At 37.4% G+C, this 24,753-nt stretch overlaps 1 protein-coding gene across 1 annotated transcript in view; it reads right to left on the bottom strand.

The window, feature by feature from the left end:
- TRPM3 (transient receptor potential cation channel subfamily M member 3) overlaps nucleotides 1–24,753 on the bottom strand; it is a 307,424-nt gene that overhangs the window by 115,039 nt on the left and 167,632 nt on the right. Inside the window, exon 6 of the mRNA XM_074855487.1 lies at nucleotides 20,978–21,149. Within this exon, the coding sequence (XP_074711588.1) occupies nucleotides 20,978–21,149 (172 nt within the window). The remainder of the gene's footprint in view (nucleotides 1–20,977; nucleotides 21,150–24,753) is intronic.

The following is a 24,753-nucleotide window of genomic DNA, read 5'->3' as shown; positions in this document are numbered from 1 at the left end:
CACACTGGGGACATTGATCCAGAGAGACCTGAACTGGTGCTGAACCAGAAGAGAGGCATCTTCATTTTCAATTCTTGTGATATAATTAGATGGGAGCCCTCTGCAAAGGTTTCAGCACAGGCTTTGCCAGAAAAGTCTTACAGATTTAGAGAAAGGCAATCTGACACCAGGCTGGTGTTAATGTGACTGAAAAAGCTTTTATGGTTGTCACTTCTTGACTAGTTGAGACTGGGAACATTCAAAAGGACCTAGGCAGTAGAACTAGTTGAACATTTCTAAGGATCTGAATTAGTGTCAAAAAATGAATTGTTCTTTAAAAAAGAAAAAAACCCAGTTCTTGTATAGAACAGCAAAATATTGTAAGCACCTCCTGAACCACTTTACAAACAAACACTGTATTTCCTGAAGAGACTCTCAGCATGCTTTGTTATGGCTCTATCTACTGTCGGTTTGTGGCTCTTTTATTATACAAGTGCATGGTGTTTATTTATGTTTAAAAAATGATAAACAGAATTATAAATTCCAGGCTAATGAAAGAGAGTAAGAAGGGTAGAATATAACAAGGTGATTAACAGAATGATTTGCACAGAACTCACTGGTTAATTTTTTAATTAATATTAAGGACCTCCCTGAATTGCTGCTCTACCTAATCATTAAGTTCTTTTGGTGGTTATGTTCTTTTCAAAGGTCTTAGTTGAAAAGCAGTTTTGGGGAACGGAATTAAATGAGAAAGGAAGATTAAGAACTTTGCTTAAGAGAGTGAATTATAAGTCTAATGGGTTAACCTGTCCCACATGTACTTCCATTAACTTTAAGGGATTTAAGCTAAGGATGAATTTTGTTTGTCAAATTTGTGCTATTTACCTACAATCATTTTAATCATGCTCAAAATTCATCCTTAAAAGTGCATTAGCACATATTAGCAATAAAACCCTATTTTTTCTGAGAATCTTATAAATAATACGATTTTATCCCCATATCAGTACATGTAATATGATACGTCTGTTGCAGCTGAGCATGCAGCAGAGAACCTCATGTTACAAGTCTGCCCAGGTTTTCCTTTGCTACTAGGTGGCAAAAGTAATATTGTTTATAGTCACATCTAGTACAAGAATATTTTTTTTTGTAAGACAACTGCTATCAGAAGATGAATAAAACCGAAATTCTTTGTGCAGAATATTTTTCTTTACAATACTTCCCAACACAATCACATGGTGGCTGATAAGAGACTCTCTTCAGTTAAAATTTTAATACAGAATTGGAAGGAGATATTTTATCATTTAATTTCTAGTGGTCTGGCTAATGTAACATTACCAAATTTCTTGAATGTCTATCAGTACTTGCTGCTTCTTCTGTAGCTTTTTTTTATACCACACTGTATAGCCAATAATTTCATTTTTTTTACTTCTACTGGTAGTTCTTTTAAGACATGAGTCTTGGTAGTTGAATAAGGATTTCCTTCACTGTTCTCGTTTCAGTCATCCTTGATCAAAAGATTGATCACAGAGGAGATCTAATGTGAACTCTGACTAGGAGGCCCACAACTCACTGAAATCTTACATCAGCATTCCTCCTCAGCAGTGTAGGATCCTCCTCTGGAAACTGGCTGGTAGGGCCAATTTTATTTCATAATGAACAAAAAACCTCCCAGTATTGTGTTTAAAAGCCTGATCCTAACATTTACCAAAGGTGGTCTTTTGTAAAATATTTGATGCAATGACATATATGAAATTGTTAGCAAAGCTGAAGATAAGTGCACAGATTTGAAAGTATATAATTAACTAATAGGTAGCACTGTATGTGGAACTGTAGTACTAATGGAGTTTCTCGAAGAACTTACCCTGATCCTATTATTATTATTAATGACTTCCAAGAAGTAGAACTGGTACTGACATCTGCTGATAAAATAATATTAAGAAGTATTCTCAGTAATGAGTCAAATTGGGTCTGGATGACATTAAGGATTGAGTAATAGAAATGGAGACAGTTCACAGTGCAAGATGGAAAGTAATTTACTCAGTGATTAATAAATTATTCTGTAAATTTGAAACACATTAGGAGGAAATACTAGAAAAGAGCAGGGTGTGATCCAGCTGATCACAGGAGAACTAAGTCTTTGGTGTAGCAAGACTATGAGGAAGGCAGGTATGATCCTGGAATACACACAGTAAAGCATTTTCAGTAGGAAATATGGGCACATCAGTGTCATTGTGCAAGCCGTTCATGAAGTTCCATGCAAAATACTGTCTGTAGCTATGCTCATCCATGTTCAAAAAGAACAAACTGGAATGAATGGAGGAAAAAGCCAAAGGAGTATATGGTGAATCAAGACCTCATCTTATGAAACAAGATTCCATGAGTTCGGCTTATCTTCCTTAGCAAATTGAAGGATGAGAGACAGTTTGCTGAATATCCCCATGACATACAATACATTTGCCATTTATAGTCTTAGATGGAGTTCAGAAGATTTCTGGCTATCAGAGGAATGAAGTTTTCACAGCATTCTAGTAAGACTAAAAGGGAAAAACTTTCTGAGTTTGGAGTGATGCTCAATAATCATTATAAATGCCATCATTATCTATCTCAAACTTTTCTTAAAGCAGGTTCCTTCAGTCTACTAGAAGTTTGTTTAGTCTTAGTGTATTCTGCTGGATATTGATCAGCTATGGAATTCTAATAATATAAATAATGATGGTGAGTCTATATAGTTTAACTATTTTTGTCTTTTTGGGCCAATGAATTGGTCATTTGAAAGCGTTTTTAAAATTCCTCCCTTTCCCCCTTTCCCTTTCCCCCTTTCCCTTTCCCCCTTTCCCTTTCCCCCTTTCCCTTTCCCCCTTTCCCTTTCCCCCTTTCCCTTTCCCCCTTTCCCTTTCCCCCTTTCCCTTTCCCCCTTTCCCTTTCCCCCTTTCCCTTCTCTTTTGTTTTTAATTATTTAAACTACTATAGTCACAACAGTTGCATGGCATATAACAGTTCTCTGCAAGTGTTCCAGTTGTGTTTCACTGCAGTTAATCAGATGGCATTTTTTCTCTTCCCTGATCCTGTAGAAACACATCCAGCATGGAAACAATCCTCTAATTTGAGGCTAGTAAAACAAAAAAACTTCTCTTCAAACCCACTCTCCAATGAAACTTTATAGCTTTGAGTTTAAAAAAGAAGCTCACGTGAACCTTAATTTATCATATACAATTAAGTTCCAGATTGATATGCAACTTTTTCAATTATTGTGGTAGATTTCTTTAGAAACAGAAAAGATTTAAAACACAAAGTTGATTTCTACATCTCATTTTCCTTTTGGAAATCCTCCCTGAGTTTCAGCAAATAGAATTTTTTTCTTTGTAATTTTCATTGTTCTCCATAAATAATTTTGGTTTGGAAAAATTTATTTTTTCTTTAGATTGGAGGGAAAATTAGAAAGTACATTTCTGGAATTAGATATAATATTTTTAAATCAGTTAGTAATATTTTGTTGATATTTCTTCAGAGTATAACCACTTCTGGTTTTCAGGAAAGCTCTCTAGATTACAGTTGTCTGAATCCTAATGTTACGAGCTTTTCCAGATTTGTGATGATTAATTTCTGATCACTGATGGTATCCACAGTGTGCAAAAGGAAGTCTATAGACATGGGAAAAAGTCATGTCTGCTTGAGTATCTTAAAATTTGAAAAAGAGGGTAAGTGGGAATTATCACATTCTCAGTTTTCTGTGATGTTCCAAATCACATTTAAATTATTTGTAACATTATATTTGTTTCAGAATAAAAGCTTAGCTACTTATACCAAAGTCTGCATCTCAATAGCTCTCAGGCAAAACACAGAGCAGATTTGAATTAAACTTTTACATGGTTTGATACCAAAAATTCTGGATGCATATTTCTGCTAAATATTAGGAATTTGGAAATGAATGCAGAGGGTCCATAGAAAAATTTCAGTGAGTAGGAAGACATTGACTATTTCTGATTAGATAGTAACAGTGTATTTGCTAACAATTCTGCACCTGTGAAACTGAGAACTGACCATGCCTTTTACTATAACACCAGACCAATTTGAATCTGGACATTAGGAAAAAATTTTTCACAGAAAGAGTGGTCAGACAGTGGAATAGGCTGCCCAGGGAGGGGGTGGAGTCACCACCCCTGGATGTGTTGAAGGGTCGTTTAGATGAGATGCTGGGGGATATGGTGTAGGGGAGAACTTTGTAGAGTTGGGCTGATGGTTGGACTCAATGATCCCAAGGGTCTTTTCCAACCTGAATGATTCTGTGATTCTGTGAAAAAGTCGGCATGTGATGCTAGTAAGACAGAACCTCTGACTTTGTGAAAAAGGTAGCGGATGGACAGGTAATCAAAATATTTTTCCTTTTAGATCTCTGTATCTCCTTAGAAATGCAAGAGTCAGGAATTCTCTGCAAGAGCACTGTTTCAGTTTGTATCAGCACATGATACAATAGTGTGCAAAGAAGGGGCTGGAAGTGCCTGATATATCCACAGGGAGCCTCTTGTTTCAACCACTTCATTACAAAAGAGAATGTCAAGCCGGGAGGCAAAATGCTAAATCTGAAGGTAATACATTCCTTACAAAGCCAAGGACATAATCATGATAAAAAAAGTTTCTTGCTTGAGATTGTTGAAAAGGAGGTAATGCTGAGATAAAACCACGTTGATGAGAAACTCTGGACTACAGTACCAGGGCTGATGTCTCCTAGCACAAATCCAGAAGGTGGGAACTTTGTGCCAAGCATTAAAATGGACAGTCCAATATATCAACAAGCGAGAAGTCTTCCCTTCATGTTTTCTTGTGGAATTTACCAAAAATTTGCCCTAGTCTGAGCAAAACTAAGGATAGCACTCATCTTGCTGGGCTATCTTGAACAACACTGATGTTTTCATTAAGTACTCTAAAAGTATACAACCTTAGAAATAGTGTGTTTCATATTTTATTAACTGGAAAGAGTAGCAGTAATACACTCCACTAAAATGCTGTTCATTCTGAAATTGCAGATAACCCTTATCAGTATAGGACAATGCACTATTATTATCAGGAAAGACTCTCGATCACTGCTGTTGGTTTCCAAACATAGGAAAAGACCAATTAATTTTCACAGATCTAGATTTTTTTTCTGTTTCTCAGAAGATAGTAAATGACATTACTCAGGGCTTTTTAATATCCTTTGTAGAGAAAGAATCATCCTCTTTTAAGTTCAAGTGAATTATCTTTAGATATCTGAAAAATTATGGTGTTTTCCAGCCATCTGATAATTACATGGAGGATTTATTTTTGAATTTACTCAGTTTATTGTTTTTTCAGCATTTCTAGGATGAGTTTTGGTTTAGTCAAATATTTTTCCTTTTCCTTTTGAAAGACAGAGAAACCTTGTCTAGCAGTGTATCTGCAGACTTGAGAACAGCTGGAAATGCTGATTATTGGGTTATCACTTGTGAGGTTTATCACTTGATTAACTACACTTAAGTTTCAAGGTGGTAAAGGTCTGATCGCAAAATCAAAGGTATTCCTACTTAAGAATGGTCTCAGAAATTTTATGCTGTGGTACTGAAAATAGTTTGTTTGTCCAGAGAGGAGATTTTTTTTCTCAGATTTTCAAGAGCAGGTATGTGTGAAATATCTCACACAAACTTGTATATTACTATTTCTCATTTAATAAGGTCTCCATCTCACATACTGAAGCCTTAGCATTCCCACTATAAATGCAAAAAGACAGGTAGTCTCTCATGGCTTAGTTAATAGAATACAGACAAAACAGTGGTTTTATTTTCATTTGATATAATGATTCATCCTAAAAGAAGAAGAAATAGTACCAAAGACCTGGGAGTTAAAATCAGTTCTCTGAGCCTCATCATTATCTTAATTTCTAAAACAGTAACTTGCATTTGGAGCATTTCAATAAGCATAGATTTGTGCAGGGTAGACTAGATTGCTAAGTGTTTCACAGTGTCAGCTACTGTGGATATTGGTGCAATATTGTAAATTGGACTGCAATATTGTGTGAAAGGTTTATACAGACAACCTAAAGCTTCATTACTGTGTAATTGCCTTTGTGGCCAGCAACAGAGCCAGTGAGAGACTTTCTGGCAATTGTGTTTCCAGGAAGGTATGTATGTACCAGAACATCTGTCCTGATGTGTACCAGTGGCAACTTGTAGGCCTTCATGTTATTATACAGAGAAATAATCCCATTTTCCTCTCGGCACAGCGGTAGTGAATGAATATGTATGTTAAAACAACAAATGAATGAATTTGGAAATGGCAGAAAATCTGCAGAAAGATGGCAGAAAAACTGCATAATGTCTATGCTGTGTGAAAGGTAGATTTTAAAAAATCTACCATGGTTTGCAGAAGCCCTACTTTGTTTCCTCAGTTCTTCGAAAAACATGAATATTTTATACAGTGAGTATATTTATAAATAATCTATAACTGTCATAAATTATTACTAATTGTTTTTAAGAAGAGCTAAACATGAGTTATCCATTTTTTTTAGACCAACAAGTGAATAAAATGCCTCATTTATGATAAAATGCATTTATTAGTCATGTTTTTAAGTATGCTTATAAGAGTAACTGGGACATATCAGTATGTTGTGTACTATTTCTAAGTTCACCCCTGAGATCAGCGCAAATAAAACTAAGAGGCTCTAGTTTACTATCTCTGACAGAAATTACTCTAATTTCTGCATCTTAACACTGGCTGGTGGTAGGTGCATCTGAGCTCAATTTCTGCTGGCCACCTTTGCTCCTTTATTAGGTCAGACATGTAGGTGTGGGTTCCCCTCATTCATTTTATTTTTCTACCTGGAAATTCTGGCTGGAGAATTTGGTAATTATTTTGATTGTTTGGGATGTTGGGGCACTTGGCTGTTGCACTGAAGGAGATACTGCACAGTAGTTGGCACAGAAGTGGCATACAGCTGGAAATCTATGTCATATCTCCCACAGAAGGTGCAGCTCTACAGCAAGTTCTCCAGAAGCTGGATGTAATGGAGGAACTTAAGGCTTACAGTGCATATAAGACAGAGTCACTGTGGACATGCCCAGTGAGTCCAAACTGCCCCAAAGGGTAGGGAGAGTAAGCCTCCACAAGCCTCCACACAGTGCATGTGCAGTCAGCCAGACAACTCAAAGTCTTTTCTTAATGAGACACACACTGCGCAGTGTGGAAACAGGATTCTCACTCTTCCTAGAAATCCTGAACCTACCACCGGCATGTTCAGGGATGTATGTATAAGGCATCACTGAGCTGGAATGGCTTATCATTCTCTTCATGAAAGCAAGTATATTTGCATGATCAAGGGGCCTCTACAGTTTTGCACAGCACCACCTTTCAGGTCCACAGGTTACTAAACTTCCCTGGACCTAGATGTATTATGGACAATTGTGGGAGGCATTGGCCTGTCAGCCCTGCACAGCCTCTGAGAAAAAGCTAGGCTTTGATGAGAAACAGACCTTGGGAGAAAGATAAGAAACTGCTGAGTTGTGCCAAGGTGGCAGAGGAAAACAACGTTCAGCTGCAACACTGAGCTGTGGGAAAGTACTGAACTGTGAGGAGTTACCGCCGTGTGAACAGCGCGTGAACGAGAAGGTGATTGGTCAGCACAGCACGTGTTAGAGTGGCCTTATGCTGATAGGAGAAAAGGTTGATAACTGTCTAATTGTTGATTTGCTAATTATGAAGTAAGAGCTTTGGCGAGAGCATAAGTATGTATTATTGGAAAAATAAACGGCTTTGCTTGTTATAACTCTCATAGAGTTGTGCAGGTCCAATATCCTCCCACAACAGACAATGGGGTACATAAATTAGCAGGTTTCTCCACTGGTCATCACGTCACAAGTTGTCAAGTGCTTATCCTAGGTAATGAGATAATGGATTCTTAGCAGCAGAAAGTTTCTATGACAGGCTTTAGATTTGCTTCAGGCCTCCAACTTGTGTATGCCCTGCAAAAGGTCTACCATTTGTGGGCAACAGCTACCGTTCTACCTGGAAAATAACCTTTTAGGACAATGGCTTTTGTAAGGGGTAAACTCAGTGCTCTCTCAGTGGCTGACAAATACAGTCATAAAATAGAAGTCCAAAAACATAAATCAACAGATACATACATATTAGTGTGCCTGCAAGTGTTCTAGAGACCCGTTTCTTCTAGATTTCCTGCCTTCCTAGACTGCTTTATGGAGAAAATTTTAGGATTTTAGGTTGGGTTTTTTTGGGGGGTTTTGTTTTTGTTTGTTTTTTTTTAAATGGAAAATGCCCCTTTATTATAAGGAATGAATCACCAGGCTTTCTTAAAAGATATTAAGAAAAAATACTGTCTGACCTCTGCTCTTTTATGTAAGTGCCTGTTGATCTGGACCACAGCTTCCTTTGCACATATGACTTCACAAACTTTGTGCTATCTGTACCTCTGGAGTTAAAAACTCGCTGAGCTCCAGGGTTGTTTCACAAATCATGGTAAAACAAGTAGGAATAAGTTTTATTTTAGAGTACTGAAGGTAATCATCCTTCCCCTTACAGACATGATATTCATGATATACATTCACACAGGACTGTACAATATGATGATCAAAACAAGAAACTTCATAAATAGAAGTTTATAGCAACTTGGCCTTGAAGTAAAACTTGGGTTCAGAGGTTTATTTAATGCTAACACAAATGCACTGCGAACACACCTACTACAACTCCATTACCAACAGATGTCTTGATACTCTAATTTGGTAAATCCTGACCAGTACATTGTGGTCTGGTTTTCTTTGATTGTTACAAATGTTTTGGATGTGTAACAATTGAAACAAAACTACACTGCATTTGAATGCCATGTGGATAAATATTTACTGAATTGAAATGAAAAATGAACAAAAAGTTCATGAAATTACAAATTTATGCATGTGATTCTAACTAGGAATACAAACACCAAAACCACCCTGGCACCTGTGGACCTCTAATCCTGAAGCAAGTGTCAGTGTAACAAATCCTTAATTGCATCAAACAGATGACAGGTACAGGCTATTTATTCAACAGATGAGGTTACAGTTCAGGACTTTTGAATGCAAGGATTGTGTATCAGTGGCATTTAGTGGAAAATCTCATTTAACTGTCAATGGAAGACTGATAAAGTGTGAAGCTCAACAAAAATGTTTATGTGCTTACAAGCTCTGACAGTTTTTCAAGTATGTTTTGATCAAATCTGATCTTAGTTTTAACCTAAATATGTGAGATGAACTATGATTTTTGAGTGGAAATCAACTAATAGCCATTAATCATTCATATTTAAAACAGGGCAAAATAGCATTTCTGAGTTTTTTGCAGTTTGAGGCTTATGGTGTCTTGAAACTCAGGTTGAAACTTGGAGGTTCTGGGAACTTAAAGAAAACCAAAGGAAGCCCTTAGCTCAAGAAGTCTGTCCTAAAAGTCCCAACTTCCAGGCCGTTGCTATTTTTCATGGGGCTAGCAGTGTATGTAGCCGTGTGTTGCATCAGCAAAGGCCGAAAGAAACACAGCACATAAAGCCTGTGGCTTTCAGAGGTATTTTGGTCCAAGTGTTTGTGCAGCACTTGGATATCCTAGTGAGAGGTACTTATACAGAATGGATAAACAATTAAATATGCTCTGGAATTTTAATAAACAAAAGTCCACCCAGCATGAGCTTAAAAGTCTGAGGAAAGTAGTTTTTAATTTCTGAGGTAATATTTGCTTTACAGTAATAGAGAGTCAACTGATAATGCTCATTGGTTGTTAATAGTGTGTCTAACCACAGGGTAAGTGCTGCTTAAATAGATTTAAAATTGTATTGGATTTACAACAGTCTTTAAAAAGTTTGCCCACACAAATGTGTCTGCTTCACCTCTGGACATCTATGTGGTACTGTTTATGGACCCAACTGCCTCAGAAAGGCTAAGTGATAACAGAGAACATCCTGAAATCATTCAGATCCTTTCTATTAGGCTACACTTAAATAACATCACAGTTTTTTTTTCCAGGTTATTGTTTTCAGCCTTCAGGCTGTTTTGGAAACACCTCCTGATGTGTATGAAACTTTTGGCTAAAATATCAGTATCAATAGCAAATAGATAAGACCACCTGCATATACCATCTGCTTCCCCCAGATCTGCAAATCACAGCTGTGGTATGCTTACCACCAGAACAATTACATTATTAACTACTAAGTGAACATGACTGGAAAAAAGAGAATGTGTCTTGCCTTCACAGGATGATGGAGAGGGATGCTGGATCTTATTACCCAAAGAGACAGGAACATCCCCCAGATGCCACAACCAGCTCAAACTTAATTTCATATAGCTGCACTTATAGTCAGCTCTCCCTTTTCCTCACCCCTTACTTCCAGTATCTTCCCCAGAGCAGAACCAGTTACTACCTATTCCAGATATGGCATGAGACAGATACTTCCTTTAATTCTTGAAAGGGCTGTTCAGTAGTAAAAGCAGAAAAATCTACAGATTTAAAAAAAAAAAAAAAAAAAAGGAGCCCAAACTCATTTTTCTCTTTTCATAAATTAAGTGGAACTTCCACTCGTTTGGAGGCTCATTACATGCCCTATGTCTAGAGAAATCAAAGTGACCTGGTAAGCCAATACAATAAATTCTAAGAATATTTGCTGTCTTTCTCAGATTCACAGAACTAAAGGATTATGTGTGACAGAATGACACAGAACCACTACCAATAAATGAAAGCTCACAACCACTGGACTTACTTTTGCTTTTCAACTTATTTTGTGACTTTTCTTCTGCTATAGGCTCATTAAATCCCATTTGCTATAATTTCCTTTTTTTTTTTTTCCCCACACTTCTCAACCAGTTTAAAATTACCATTATAAATTTTATTTTGTTCAGCTTTATTGTTTCCTTCAAAGTTTGCATTCATTCTCTGTGTTTCCTTTGTTATGGTCACTTCTATTCTGCGTTCTCATCTTTCTAATTTCTTTTTTGGTATCCCAATCACACTTTCACCTCCTCTCTGTCTCCTTGGGTCTAATCCATAATCCCCTTTTATCTCCTCTATTTTTAATTCTTCTCTTTACTAAGAGTATGATTGCATTTCATTTGTCCCAGCTTGTTCTCCTTTCTCTTCTGCCTCATCTCAGTACTTTCATTTTTATTTGTTCAGTGTTCCTTCCTCATTCGTCTAAATCTACCTAGTGACGTATTTGCCATCCTACCAGATGTGGCATTGCCAGACAAAACTGTGGACCTGACGCTTGGACCATACCTTCATTTAACATTGGACTGATCCTAAAAACTTCTCTAAAGGACATCAAGGTTGGTAACAAGAAAACATGATGAAAAATTTGTTGTATCTTGTTTTGATTTTCATACCTGTCTTTGCAAAAGTTTAGAGAGTCCTCAGAACAGGCAAGGCATGGGAAGAGTTTATGTAAGATTAAATGCTGGGACTTGTGAGCATCACAAGCCAGTAACAACCTACTTGGTTACTTTCTACAGGATGGCAATACATTGTTCAAAGCTGGCACTTCAAGTTCAAAGACACGCATACAAGAACCTTCATGGGTTTCAGTCACAACTTACCCTATCTATCCTAGTAATCAATTGTTTATTAGGCCAGTACTACAGGACCTAACTGGTTTCGCTCTTCTTGGAGCTCATCAGCTGTAGGTAACAGCCTGAGAGACTCAGGAGCAACTACAATTGCAGTAATTTTCACCTTCTGTCTGATCTTCCTTGGTATTTTCCCTGCTTCTCTTTGGGTGTGAGCACTACCACAGCACTTAAAAAACTTATCACAGTAACATAACCAACTTTTACACTGCCTCAAATTACATATTGAGGAGCTTTTCCTTGTCACAATTTGCATATTTTTCAACACGTTGGAGACTATATAATTTCAGAAAATATCCCTCCCTTCTCACCTGTTCTAAAAAACTATAACAGGTGAGATACAGAACAGCAGAAATTTTTTGAAAAAGGATACACCCTGAAGTAATCTGTTTCCTAGTTTTATGACTTTGTTCTGATTCTTACAGTGAATTCAGTACATCTGAAATGTCTGACCATTATAGAGCTGAAATGACCCGTGTTCTTTTGCTTGTATGTCAATCATATGAAAACACTTATGTTTTCAACAAACTCATCTGTTGAAAGTTAAGTCCATGAGAGGAATTTATAGATCCACTCACACTCAATCAATTGCGTATTTATCTTTGCTTCAAGAACAATTTTTAAACTGCATGTGCTTTCTCAGCCCTGTCTGAGATGATATTTTTGTCTTCAGTGCCTGATCCACCAACATCATGATGCTTTTGATGAAAAAGGATCAAGTTTCCGATCTCTAACAAAATCTGAAATGACTCAAGCTTCAAACAGTTCTGAGTTTTACTCGGATTTCACAGAAGTCAAACTTGCAGCAGGCTTCCTCTCCTCGAGAGAAGTCAGTACCCAAATCTTCCCAGCTATGTAGTTATGAAAATGCATCTAGGGCTGCACAGAATATGAAGGAAAAATCTGAAACAAATGAGGATTCCAATGTATTTGATGATGGTGCAATGGTCAGAGAAGATGCCAGTGATGACAGTTGAACGTCCCTTTGCCTTCCCAGCCCCCTTCATATATTCTCAGGCATAGGATGACAAAGGGAAGTCCACGGGTCACATGAACAGATACTGTCGACATATTACCCTCTCCAAATTGCTTTCTCTACCCAATTAGATCACCCAACTCTACCCATCAATTCCTTACTCAAAGGTAACTTTTTCTCATAGGCCTACCAAAACTGAACTACATTCACCGACTTTATAAAGAAGATTAAATCCAAGGACACAGGTACCAATGCCTGTGGTCTGTCTGTTTACAAACAAAGTACTGCAGAGGTAGAGCAAGCCTTCAGCACCAAACAGCATGTGTAAACTAAGAACAATTGCAGATTGATATTGAATAGTAATGTTTCACATGAAACCCTACGTGGTCTAGGAGACAATTCTTCCAGAAGTGTAATAATCAAAAGAAGAGTAAGAACAACACAAGGTGAACCTACACAACCTAAGGATTTGATGTGGTAATCTTTTTAAGAAATACCATCATTCAGCATGTGGAACTGACTGAGCAGTGCAGGGTGATTCTTGGGCAAAATACACAGAGGTTTGTTTGGGTGTTTTTCCCGTTTTTTTGAGGGAAATAAAAAATGAAATACTGAAATCTCTAGAGTTTCTATGAAAGAGGATAAGGCACCAGCCCTTAATAAAACCATGGTACAGAATATGTATTTTTTTCTATTGTTTTCACACGCTGCAGAGAAGATGAAGCACAATGGAGATAACATTTAAGGTGTTAGTGTTGCATCAGGAGAGTGGGAGATGAAAAGCAGTGTTGAGGCTCACTATATATGACTGTTGTGGCAACTTTAACATAAATGGACATTTAGCTTTAACATAAATGTACAGCTTGTTCTTAAAAGCCTTGTGACACAGTCAGCCTATTCCAGAAGGGTGGCCAACTGCATGCAGATGAATCCCTTCCGATCTATAGCCCACATTTGCCTTTGAAGAAGAAATAATTTTGTCCATTTTCTGGATCTGTAAGCTTCAAAAAGGCTAAAAGAATGTGTTTGTTAAAGGAGTTTATAAAAGATACAAAATAAACTACTCAAAACATTCTGATTTTTTGAAGGAGTCTACTTGCAATTAAACATGCATTGTCTTTATGTCTTCTGGTTTAACATCCTGGTTTCAAATATGTCTTTAGTTACATATCCTCATTTTTACCTTATTTCTGGTCTTCTGGAAAAAGATTTGTTAAAAATCTCAAAAAGGGATTTGTTTCTTCTGCATAACTGTTCCCAAAGAAGAAGGTGATAGCTAGTTTTATGAAGAATAAAGAATTTTCATTGTGAAAAATGTCTTCCCCTCTCATCAGCAAAGGCTGGACTCCTGCTGTCTAAGTGACATTATATATCATTGTTATCTTCATTCCTCATGACAGTGAAGTCCTTTTGCCTCATCACTACTCTTTCCTTCTCTGAGGTTATGTCTCATGCTACAAAATGGCAGAAATCTAAGTAGTCCAAGCTGACAAACAAATGAACCTCTTTTAAAACATTGTAGCAGACATTAGATCTTTTTACATTTTAATCCATGATGGTAGCTGTTAACCCAATTTGAATACCATTGCCTCACTAGTTGGACTTCACCTGTTTCCAAAGCATATTTTAAGGATGTGAAATCTCTGTCAGATAGTTACAGAGAATCGAAAGTTCTGGCAGTATCCTGACCAAGATTTAAATCTTTTGGTAGATGAAGCTTTCAATATAAGAAAGATGTCTGGATTTAAAAGAAAAATGTCATTAGCCCATGATGAATATGTTTTCAAGGCCATTTGTCAGATTTGCAAATATCACACAGAAGTTTATTCTGCCCTTCTAACAATGGCTACTGAAAGCATACTACTCCTCTCTAATACATGCCAAACACAAATTTTATTACTGATACATATGTGCTGATACACGCAAGACAAAGAAAATGTTTGTATGTTTCCCAAAACAGTGATGCATACACAAGAACATGCTGTAAGTGCATGCTATGCTGTTATGCTATGCTATGCTGTGCTATGCTATGCTATGCTATGCGTTGCATCATGTCCAGATTCTGATTCTGCTGACAGATAATTATGCATGTTCTTCTAAAGTAAAACTTACAACATTCCTAATTAATTCACAACCTCTTTCATTCAAATTTAAAACTTTATATAGTCTATGCGTTATCAGCTTATGTATAATTTGTGTCCTTGTCTTTCTCCACTGCTCTAGTAAGATCATTCACATGAACGAAATTAGGCATTTGTGATGAAAGTGCTTGGCAATCATGCTGTAAGCTCTTTAAGGATCTGAAAATACATCAGTTAGTAGTAACAATGTAGTTATAAGCAACAACTATACCACATGAACTGAAGGTCTTAATGCAAACAGGAGGAATGAACAGCATATTATAAAAATGCAAACATGACTGCAGAGACAAAAGGGGGAAACTTTAGGCACAGGATTTCTGAATATTCTGTAAGTACTGGTAAATGGTTTTTTTATGTAATATGAAGTAATTCTAGACCACACTTGTTAATGAGGAAGCATTGCTCTGGCTAATCATAAAATGGGTGAAAGCCATGGCATGTCAACCTATTGCAGTGACTTTGCCTGAAAGTGATTAACCGTCCTCAGATCAGACCTATTAACTGAGTTGCTACATCCATCTATGGAGTGGCAGGAATGAATATTTTATGACTTGTAACTTCCAATGCACATTTTGTAGACAGATTTCTGTTTCCAGTTGGAAGCAAGACTGATGTACCTATTCTGTTACTCAGCAACGTTCTGCAGAAGTGGTAATGATGTACATCTTAGCAAATGGCCAGGCCATTCTAGCACACTTCACAGAAATGCTTTGTTATTGTCTAGGAATGTCATAACTGGAGAATTTGTAATAGGTCATCTCTAGTAATTAGATGCTTAATTTCTTTCCTTTCTATGTTTACAGATTACGTCATCTGGTCATACATTAAGTTCTCTTTCTGTACTGGCCACTAGTATTTTCCCAGGATGGAAAAAAAGGACTAGCTGCACCTTCACATCCTGTGGGATCATAAGATATTAACTGATTTCTACTCCAATGCCAATACCAGTTTTTGGTGAAAATTGTTCTACCTCTTTTATTTTAAACAGTTTCTTTTGAAACATTTCTTTGCACCATTGTGACATTGGAAAGAAGGTATAAGGATATAGTATTTGGGAAAAAGGAGTTGAAAAGGGGATGAAAAATCTACAATGTGCAGAAGATTTTCCAGGCATCAGGGGGAACAGGGAATGTATTGTGTATAGGATTCTAGGAAAGAAATTCTCAGTGGTTTAGAGGATACATTGATCCCTATTCCTTCTGAATAAGAAAGTGTTGAAATATAAGACTTTAGAATGACTTTACTCAAGGAATACTGCAATTAACAGGAGCTTGAGGGATGCACAAGAATTTTAGAAAAAGACTAATTAAATGCTAGGTCTACATTATTATGGCAGACTATCTCTTGAGAATGAATGCCCAATGACTTTTAGTTATAAAGATAGTCAATTAGACCTCATTTTTTTAAATTGAAAGTCATTTCAACACTCAAAGACAATAAGGACTTTTGCGATTTTTGGGAAAATGAAGTCCAAACTTGAAAAATCCCACATAAACTGCAATTTCTCTATGTTCATTCTTGGAAAAGGGTTCTGACAAGGTAAATTACTTGACTGTTCAGAGTAAAACTTGTAGCTTTTGTTCTAATCATATAACTATATCCGTATGTCATGTATCTGGGGTTACAGTGGATGTCAATCTGAATGTGAGCCAACAGCATGCTCTCAGTGTACATAAGGCAAATCATGCACTTGTGCTATGTTAGAGAAGTGTGTGTCAGTTGTGAGTTTTTGTCCCACTTCCACTCTGTTTATCACTAGTGGGTCTGCATCTGAAGTACTGGGTTCAGGTTTGGGCTGTTCACTTCAAGAAGGATGAGGAGAAACTGGTGAGTATCCAGAGAAAAGCTGCTAAGGTATATAGTGGCCTAGACCATATGTCTGAAGAGGAGAATTTGAGACAGCAGGGCTTGTTTAACCTTTTGAAAAGAAGCCTAAGATCTAATCTAATACCTGCCTACAACTATCTGCAGGGGTGTTAAAAAGGTGTTAGAGCCATACTCTTCTTGCTAAGGCCTGGTCCTATGAAGGGACAATCACCACAAATAGTGACTTGGGGTCTTCAGATCAGGTAATGATGGTGGGTTGAGGAAAGTTTCCAAACATTTTGCTGGAGCCCATACAGATGGTTGAATATCTATTATTGAGGTCTTCAGACTTGGCTAAACAAAGCTACAGACAAACTTATCTAGCATTGACAATAGCCTACTCTGAGAGAGGACACTCAGACTGGGGACCTTCAGAAGTCTGTTCCAGCACATATGAAACCTATCATTCTACAAATAGCTGTGAATCCTCTTGTGTTCAAGGCAGTGAGACAGAGTTTAGTATTATGAGCACTTCTAGTAGCAGTTTTGGGTTGACATAGCGCTTAGGGATATGGTATAGTTGAGAACAGTCAGTGTTAGGTTAATGGTTGGACTAGATGACTTTCAAGGTCTTTTCCAACCTTGATGATTCTGTGATTCTGATTCTGCAGTGAATCAGAAATCAGTAAACTGGCATCAGCGAATTATATCAGTCTGACATGCTGTAGATCCCTGCATGCCAAGAAACAATATAAGCATAGCATCACAGCTGGAAACACAGCTGCAGTCCATTTTACTGTATCTCTGAAAAACCACACCTTTTGAGCTGGAACATTTTATTGCATTTAAAATCTCTGTACATTTGTCATGAAAACATTCTGCTCATCAATGCAATATTTTTGGAACAGGATAAACTAAAACAGTTTCAACTCCACATTTCAATGTAAAAATTTTTACATGAGCTGTCGAATTATCCATACAATGCTGTAGAAACAAAAGATATGGCAGAGATGGTCAGAAAGATATTTTTCCTTCCTTCCAGAGCATATCTTAAGGTGATCTCCCTGCCTGCAAAAAGTCCAGGACTTAAATGTTTGTGTGAATTAGAAACCAGAAACATTTCCAATCAGATCACCTTCAGTATTTCCTTTTGATCTTGAAACAGTTTTAGAAAAGTTCATCTTACTTTCAACATTTTGTCCTACAAAATTATGCACTTTGAAACTTCATGAGTTTGAGACAACTTGTGGCTCACTGCAAGATATAGTGGCTCAGCTGTGTTAAAATAGTCTTCACTTGTGAAAATAAGAAAGACCTGCCCTGAGCACTGAAGCATCAAATTGACCTCTAGTTAAATCCACAACTGAGTGACTCTGTCCTGAACTTGCAGACTCAGACTGACCCACAAATGCAACTGTACTCTCTGCTTGCCTGGAAATAATTTTTTAATTCATGAATATTTGCTGTGGACAAAACAAGAGCTATGGAAGTGGTAAAAGCTAAGAAAGTAGAGTGGAAACAGAGTATTCAATGAAATCTTTTCTCTGTGTTCACAGGGAGCATAAGGCAAGCTTTTTATTATTTAATAGTACACTCATTCAGGAAATTAGATACTATTGAATGACTGACAGTGATGCCATATTAGGAACAAAACCAGCTGAATCTTTCAGAATTATCTGGCATATTTAATGACCTGATTGAATCTTAAATTTTATAAAAAAGACTGCCACTGTCCTAATCTATCTGAAGGGAATACCATTTTCTGTGACTTTAACAGGTGAACACAAGCTTGAAGTTTCCCTTTGTGCATAGTGTATAATAGCAAACATCCAGGAGAGCTATCACTGCACTGGAGAAAGATACAGCTGAAGCAAAGCAAAGCAAACAAGAAGAAATGACAAGCCTAGCATGTAAAAGTCAGGCAGGCTTCAAAATAAGAATAAATCTGTTTTGAACACTATTGTCCAGGGACAGGCTGTGAAATAAGAAGTCACCAACTGTTTATTAGTTCCTAAATGTCTTCTGTTTTCTAGCCCTCTGCTCTTTTGTTTGGCGATTAACTAAAAATTGTACCTTTTTCTGACTCTCCAGCAAACAGAAATCTAATGTTGTCAGTGTTTTTCCCCACTGCACATGGTTACTACTGGAAAATGTTAAGTAAGGACCCATATGCATGCCTGCACACACTCCCACTTGGATGAAGATCACTTTGCAGCAGCACCCCTGCACGCACAGGGCCAAGGATCTCCATTGCTCAGCTAGGAATGAGGGTAAGGAAAGTCACCAGAAAGTGGCCATCTGTTTGGCTGACCCAACAGGGCAGGTGGTCCTTCTCTCATCCATATGGTCACCTTTTTATTAACTAGAGGCTGGTCAGGACTCAGTCACCTTGTTTTAAAACAAAGGAAAACAAAACACGGCAGAAACATTGTGGATGTCACTGGAACAAGACATACAAATCTTACCAGCAACTTTCCTTCTTAGTAGTTCTCTATTTTTCAGAGGTTGTGACACCCTAGTGTTTTTGTGTTCATAAGAGAGACTTGGTAGGTAGAGGTTAAATGATAGAGAGAGTCTATTACAGAGAAAAGGGAAGAGAAAAGGCAGATACATACTCCTGCGGGGCAGGGGGGTGTTGCTGCAGGAAGAAACCAGAGAAGATAAATCCTTCACATTTTGTACTTGTTTGAACAGGTCAGACTTGAACCACCAAAGTCTGGAGGTTCATCCATCAATCACTTTTCAACAGATAAACCTCTTGTCCAAACCTGAATTAAATTAAATCTCTCTAAGGAGATTTGGTTTTTAACATAAAGATTTCCCCAACATAATGTTGTGCTGTAATCTGCAAAGGCTCACTTTTTTCTTATAAATGCCCTCAAAATAATTATTTACAGCACAGTTTTCTACAGTTTGATTACATCATATATGTAATTTTCAAATGTGAATTTTTGTTGCTGGTCAACCTAGGACTAGATCACACTATCTCCATCTCCTAAGGAAATGTATAGGTATGCACACACCACTCAGGATGCACACACATTTTTGCATACCTACACACTGCTCCCTGAGAAAAAGCAATATATACTCTGATACCATAAAAACAACAAGCCTGTAGTGTGTGTAGTTCATGGAGTGGTGTTGAAAGGTGTAAGTAGCACACCATTTTAATTTAAGCACAGACTATACTCGTCATGCAGAAAGCTTTGTCAAGCACGATCAACTTGCTAGTTTACGTTCACCCCACTGGGTCTGTCTGTAATTCATTATCATTTGATAACCGAGAGTCTAAATGTGTTTCCTAGTTTCATTCCAGTTTCAAGTGCTTATATCACAAAACTGTCACTGTTCCTGGCCTCAAAATTGCATGTTTACAGAGAGTAATCTGCAGAAAGGCTGTGCATATGATCTCTTTTGAAAAATGAGTTCTATTTTCATTCCTAAAGGCAGCTTATACAGGTACAACACAGGTTTGTTTGTGAGGTTAAAAAAATTTCTGCCTGGTTAAGGTCCAAAGGAAGATTTCTTCCCTACATACAGCTTAGGTTCAGTTTCTAGAGCTGATAGTTTTTTTCTTTTGATAGCACTAAGTTTCTAGAAATTAAATGATTGTAAACAGAAGTGAAAAAAAATCCAAAATATCTAGAAAAAAAAAAAATTAACTCCCCATCTAAATCAAGCATCTGTACACTACAGAAATAATAATACCAATATTGAGGTATCTTTTTTTTTTTTTAATCCAAGCAGAAGTGCTTAGTTAGGTGACTACTTTTCATTTTATGTAGGAAAGTGGTACATACAAGAGAAAAAAAATTTTAACTTTGAGACAAAACTGGGGCTTCACGATCATGATGTGCAATGTATCATCATGATTGTAAAAGATGAAGTGAAAGGACCAACTTCATATTCTGCCTCTGGCTGTGGCTAATGACAGCTGCCTAGGAAAAACTAATAAATATAGTGCAAACATATAGTAACACTTCCATGGGATACTCTCTCTGCCTCTAAATGTCAGTGGCTCTGGGACTGCTTGAGTTGTCCAACCATGCAGGATTTTATATACCTCTATACATCTCACTCATCTCTCTTCCAACCTTTAAAGTCTTTATCAATAAAAGCTCTCTTACTTTTTGTCTCCGTTTTCTCTATCTTTACTAATTCCACTGTATTCTTTGCCAATGAAGAACAGAACTGTATACAGTTTAAGGAGATGGGGGTACCAAAGATCTAAGTTGAACCTGTTTGAAACTATTGTCTGAAACAAATTCAGCTATTTGTGCTGCACCCTTACTCACAGTACACTAAAATCAAATTTTCTCATCTTTGTTCACCATTATTTGCTTTTATTAGCTCATGCTTACCATTTTAGACAGTAGAACTACTCCCCAGAATATATAGACCTTATTGCCTATTTAAACTCAAAGTATCTTTGATATAATTGCAATTATAAAACAATACAAGTAAATGTTACTTACTTGTATTTATCTTCTGAAGTGAAATGTGCTTTTCCAGTTGTCTACGAAGTTTCACCTCTGCTCCATATTTACCAGTGGTGCCATTGTCAGCCAAAATAAAATGAGAATGCATACTGTTGAGCACTGTCAACTTACTCATGGGATTGGACATCGTCTGGTATGGTCGGACCACCTGCATTTTAGACACAGAGGAAAGAAAAAGTACTAAACAGAAAAGATCTTCTGAACTAAATACATTGCAACACACCAGCTGACAAGATGATACAAAAGAAAAACTCAAAATTTTTTGAAGTATTGCGCTCGAGTACTTCTGTCTTCAATGTGTAAAGTAGAAAATAACCTTAGCACTTAAACCAGTGTGGCCACCTCTTGTAAACACTGACCTTTTAGACACAGACACTGCTTAAAGGGTTTTCCATGGTAATCTGTTTCAATAGCACCAATGGCCACTGTTTCAGTGTTAAGTACATCTAACGGTCTGTCCTCCAGAGGTCTGTATGACTACATGCACACACTATACACCCTGTCTGCTGCTGTTTTTCAACAGTGTTGCTGTAAACCTTCACCTCATCTGATTGAAATCTTTGATTCTTCCTTCATGGATGCCAACCAGCATCATGCCCGCTTGTTCTAGCTCATTCAGAGCCATCAGCACAGGAGGCCCTCTGTAGACACACCAATACAGGTGAGCTCCACTCTTGGAGAGGTGTACACATGATCTTACACCACATTTTCATCTTCCTTGGAAAAAAATATTGGCCCATTCTTAGCATACTACAAAGGCAGTTGCTTGTGTTCTCAACAGCTTTAGAAAGTTTCCATTCAGTGGAGAGTTTGTTACACGTCCTTTGATTTGTTTTCGTCGGGAGAAACTTCTGCAGACAGAGTAAATTATTGCAGCATTATCCCACTCATAGCCCCCAGTCAGTCCAAATAATAGCTCTAGGCTACATCTGGCTGTCAGCTACTTTTGGTGAGTCTCCTGAGACATAAGTAAGACTGCACTGATGTGGCAAAAGAATCGGTGTTGTGTCAAGGGATCCTGACTGATCATTCAGAGACATTTGCTAGAAATATTGTTCCATGCATTGTTTGCATACATCTTGGTTTTCTAGAAAGACAAAACTTCCGATAATTTGTAAAATGAAGTCCTAGCTGAAGAAATACTGAAGAAATACTGAAGTGACTTGTTACAAAACTCAGCTGGGCTATACTTCATCTGTAAGGAATTTTCTTCACAGCTCTGGCATTTTTCATTTTGCAAATCTAACAAAATTGTGTGCTTTTTAATACACAAAAGTATACACTCAAGTTTTGACAAAAATGCTTGCACACAGAAATATTAATTTCTTCCTAAGCTTCTCTCATTTTTTGTTATTCTAAAGAGCTCTCTAACTGAGACATAATTCTTTATAAATATGATAGTAGTTATTTGGCTAGAGATATTTCTCTCTATTATTTCACTTGCGAATGCTTGCAGCACTGTGGTCAACACTTGCATGTCGAGATGAAACCCACAGACTTTTTGTGCTGTTACAAACTGTCACACAGAAGATACTCTGTAAGCTGTTCATCTTGTAAAAGGGAGGAAATAGGTGTGAGAAGACTAAGAGGGTATTGGCCAGCAGCAAGGTAGTGCACTCCACTACGAGAACAGGTAATACTTCTGACTCAATTTTCTTTTATACTGGTTCTTTTGGTGCCCCATTCATAAAACATTTATTCTACAGGTGCATATAGCTTAACAAATATCAATACACTGCTGGAACATGTTAATTAACTAGCTTCTACAGACACTGAATCCCTGTGTCCCATGCCACAGTCAGAAAGAAAAAGGTTCTTTCTCCATGCCTAAGAATCAAATAAAATAAAACAGTTACAGATTTTTAAAACTGATACCTGTCCCACCTCTCAATATACAGAGGGCACAGGCCAGCAAGATCTGATATGAAAAATGACTTGAATCGCCCATTCATTGCATGACTGCAAGCCTCTGTGCATGCAATTCTACCGACAGCTTGTAGCTTGTCCCCAGGAGACATAGCTCAAAACTTTCTAACGGTGACAGCTTGATCTATGTTTCTAATGCAGCACCAAAGGCTTCACACATTGATTTAGTAATGCTGCTGCAAGGCAGATTAGAAGGCTATGCTTTGGTTCTGTGTCTGCTGTTTAGCTACAAGGTCAATCTTATTATTAACAAATTTTATAGTTGTGAAAATGAAAATACAATAATTTTAAGATGAAGTGTTCACAGCATGCACAGTTCAACAGCTGAAATATTTTTTTTAATAATAAATTTCACAAACCACACTGTCAGACCCTTTTCCTGATTAAAGGATAAGCCAAATCTTCAGGAAGGCAAGAAAATCCTAGGCTTTGAGGTTATTTCCTTGAGGTAAATTGCTTTTCCACAACACTCAGCAGATTTTCAATTTCTCACTCTCGCAGTTCCCATTCCTTTGTTCTTTTCAATCCCTTACATTTTGCAGGCTAGTTAAAAGGTTGGGAAAACTTTGACTTTAATGTCTTCTCATCGTCGTCATGCATTGAGAGGAGGGAATAATGTCCCTTGGCATCTTCCTCTGCAGAGCTGAAAGGAAGCATTTATACTCAAGACAACCCCTCTAAATATAGGTTAATGAACGTGACTGCAGCCATGCTGTGAAGCAGTACTCATGCTGCATGGGCTGAGAGCATTCTGTCAATAGATGAGGAGTTTAGTTAACCCCAGTAGTTGCCTTTGCACCCTGAGGTGGCAGCAAGCTTGAACTAAAAGCACTGTTATACCCTGTTTACGTGTCCCTGTGGGACACTCAACATAGGGAGAGCACCTGAAAAATCTCTCAGGGTAATTCACCACGGACAATAAGCACACGTGTGTCATGTGATCCAACACATGCATCTAAGCAGTCTAAGGGAAGGCAAAGAATTTGCAACAAACTTAGTGTGTTCAGAGTAGTGGCAGAAAAAGAATACAGTTGTTGTTCAAATTAAGCTTCCTCTGCAGCCTCACTGTTCTGGGGTACGCCAGGCAATAGAGTGGTTCCTGGTTTAATTTAGAGGATCCTGGAAGCATCATGGTCCACATTCTCCGTACATGCTACAAATACGCCAGTCCTCAGCTTCACCCCAGGCCTGCTTCCCAAGTTGTAGTTTGCAATGATGGAGCTGAATCTCTTTTCCTTACACCTGCCCTTAGAGTAATTATTTCCCGACCTGGCTGCAATGGGGGCACTGATACTTTGACACTGGATAAAAGCTACAATGAAACAAACTTGTGAACTATTTATGGTTATTTGTGATCTCTTTCTTCCCCAGCAATTCAATTTATTCTCCAAGAAGAACATCTTTCTGGAAGATAACTGCAAAGTACCTACCAAAACCAAGTCAAAATTGGAAACAACCAATCCAATAACAACGAAGTAATATACACTTACTAGTATGTTGCCTGAGATTTGTAATTTTATTGTTATTTTGAAACCTGCAGAAAATAATTAAAGCAAAACATAATCTTTCTGACACTTTAAAAATAAAGAAGTATGAGAGACAGAAGGAAGCAGTCTCATGCTATAAGCTAATACTCTTATTCAGATTACTATGAAGGAACTAAGGAAAACGTGTAGCGTATCTTGACAGTCTGACGTATGTGTTGTCTGGTACACATTTACAGAGCAGGTAATATGAATGCTTGTCTTCCTGATAAGACTCATTGGAATGTGTTTTAAAGACCGCATTTAAAGTGGTGAGTTCTGGCTACATACCTATCAAGCTTG

This window comes from Strix uralensis, chromosome Z (assembly GCF_047716275.1).
Source record: "Strix uralensis isolate ZFMK-TIS-50842 chromosome Z, bStrUra1, whole genome shotgun sequence".
NCBI lineage: Eukaryota > Metazoa > Chordata > Aves > Strigiformes > Strigidae > Strix > Strix uralensis.
Note: the sequence above shows the minus strand (reverse complement) of the source record. Positions and strands in the feature narration are given on the sequence as shown.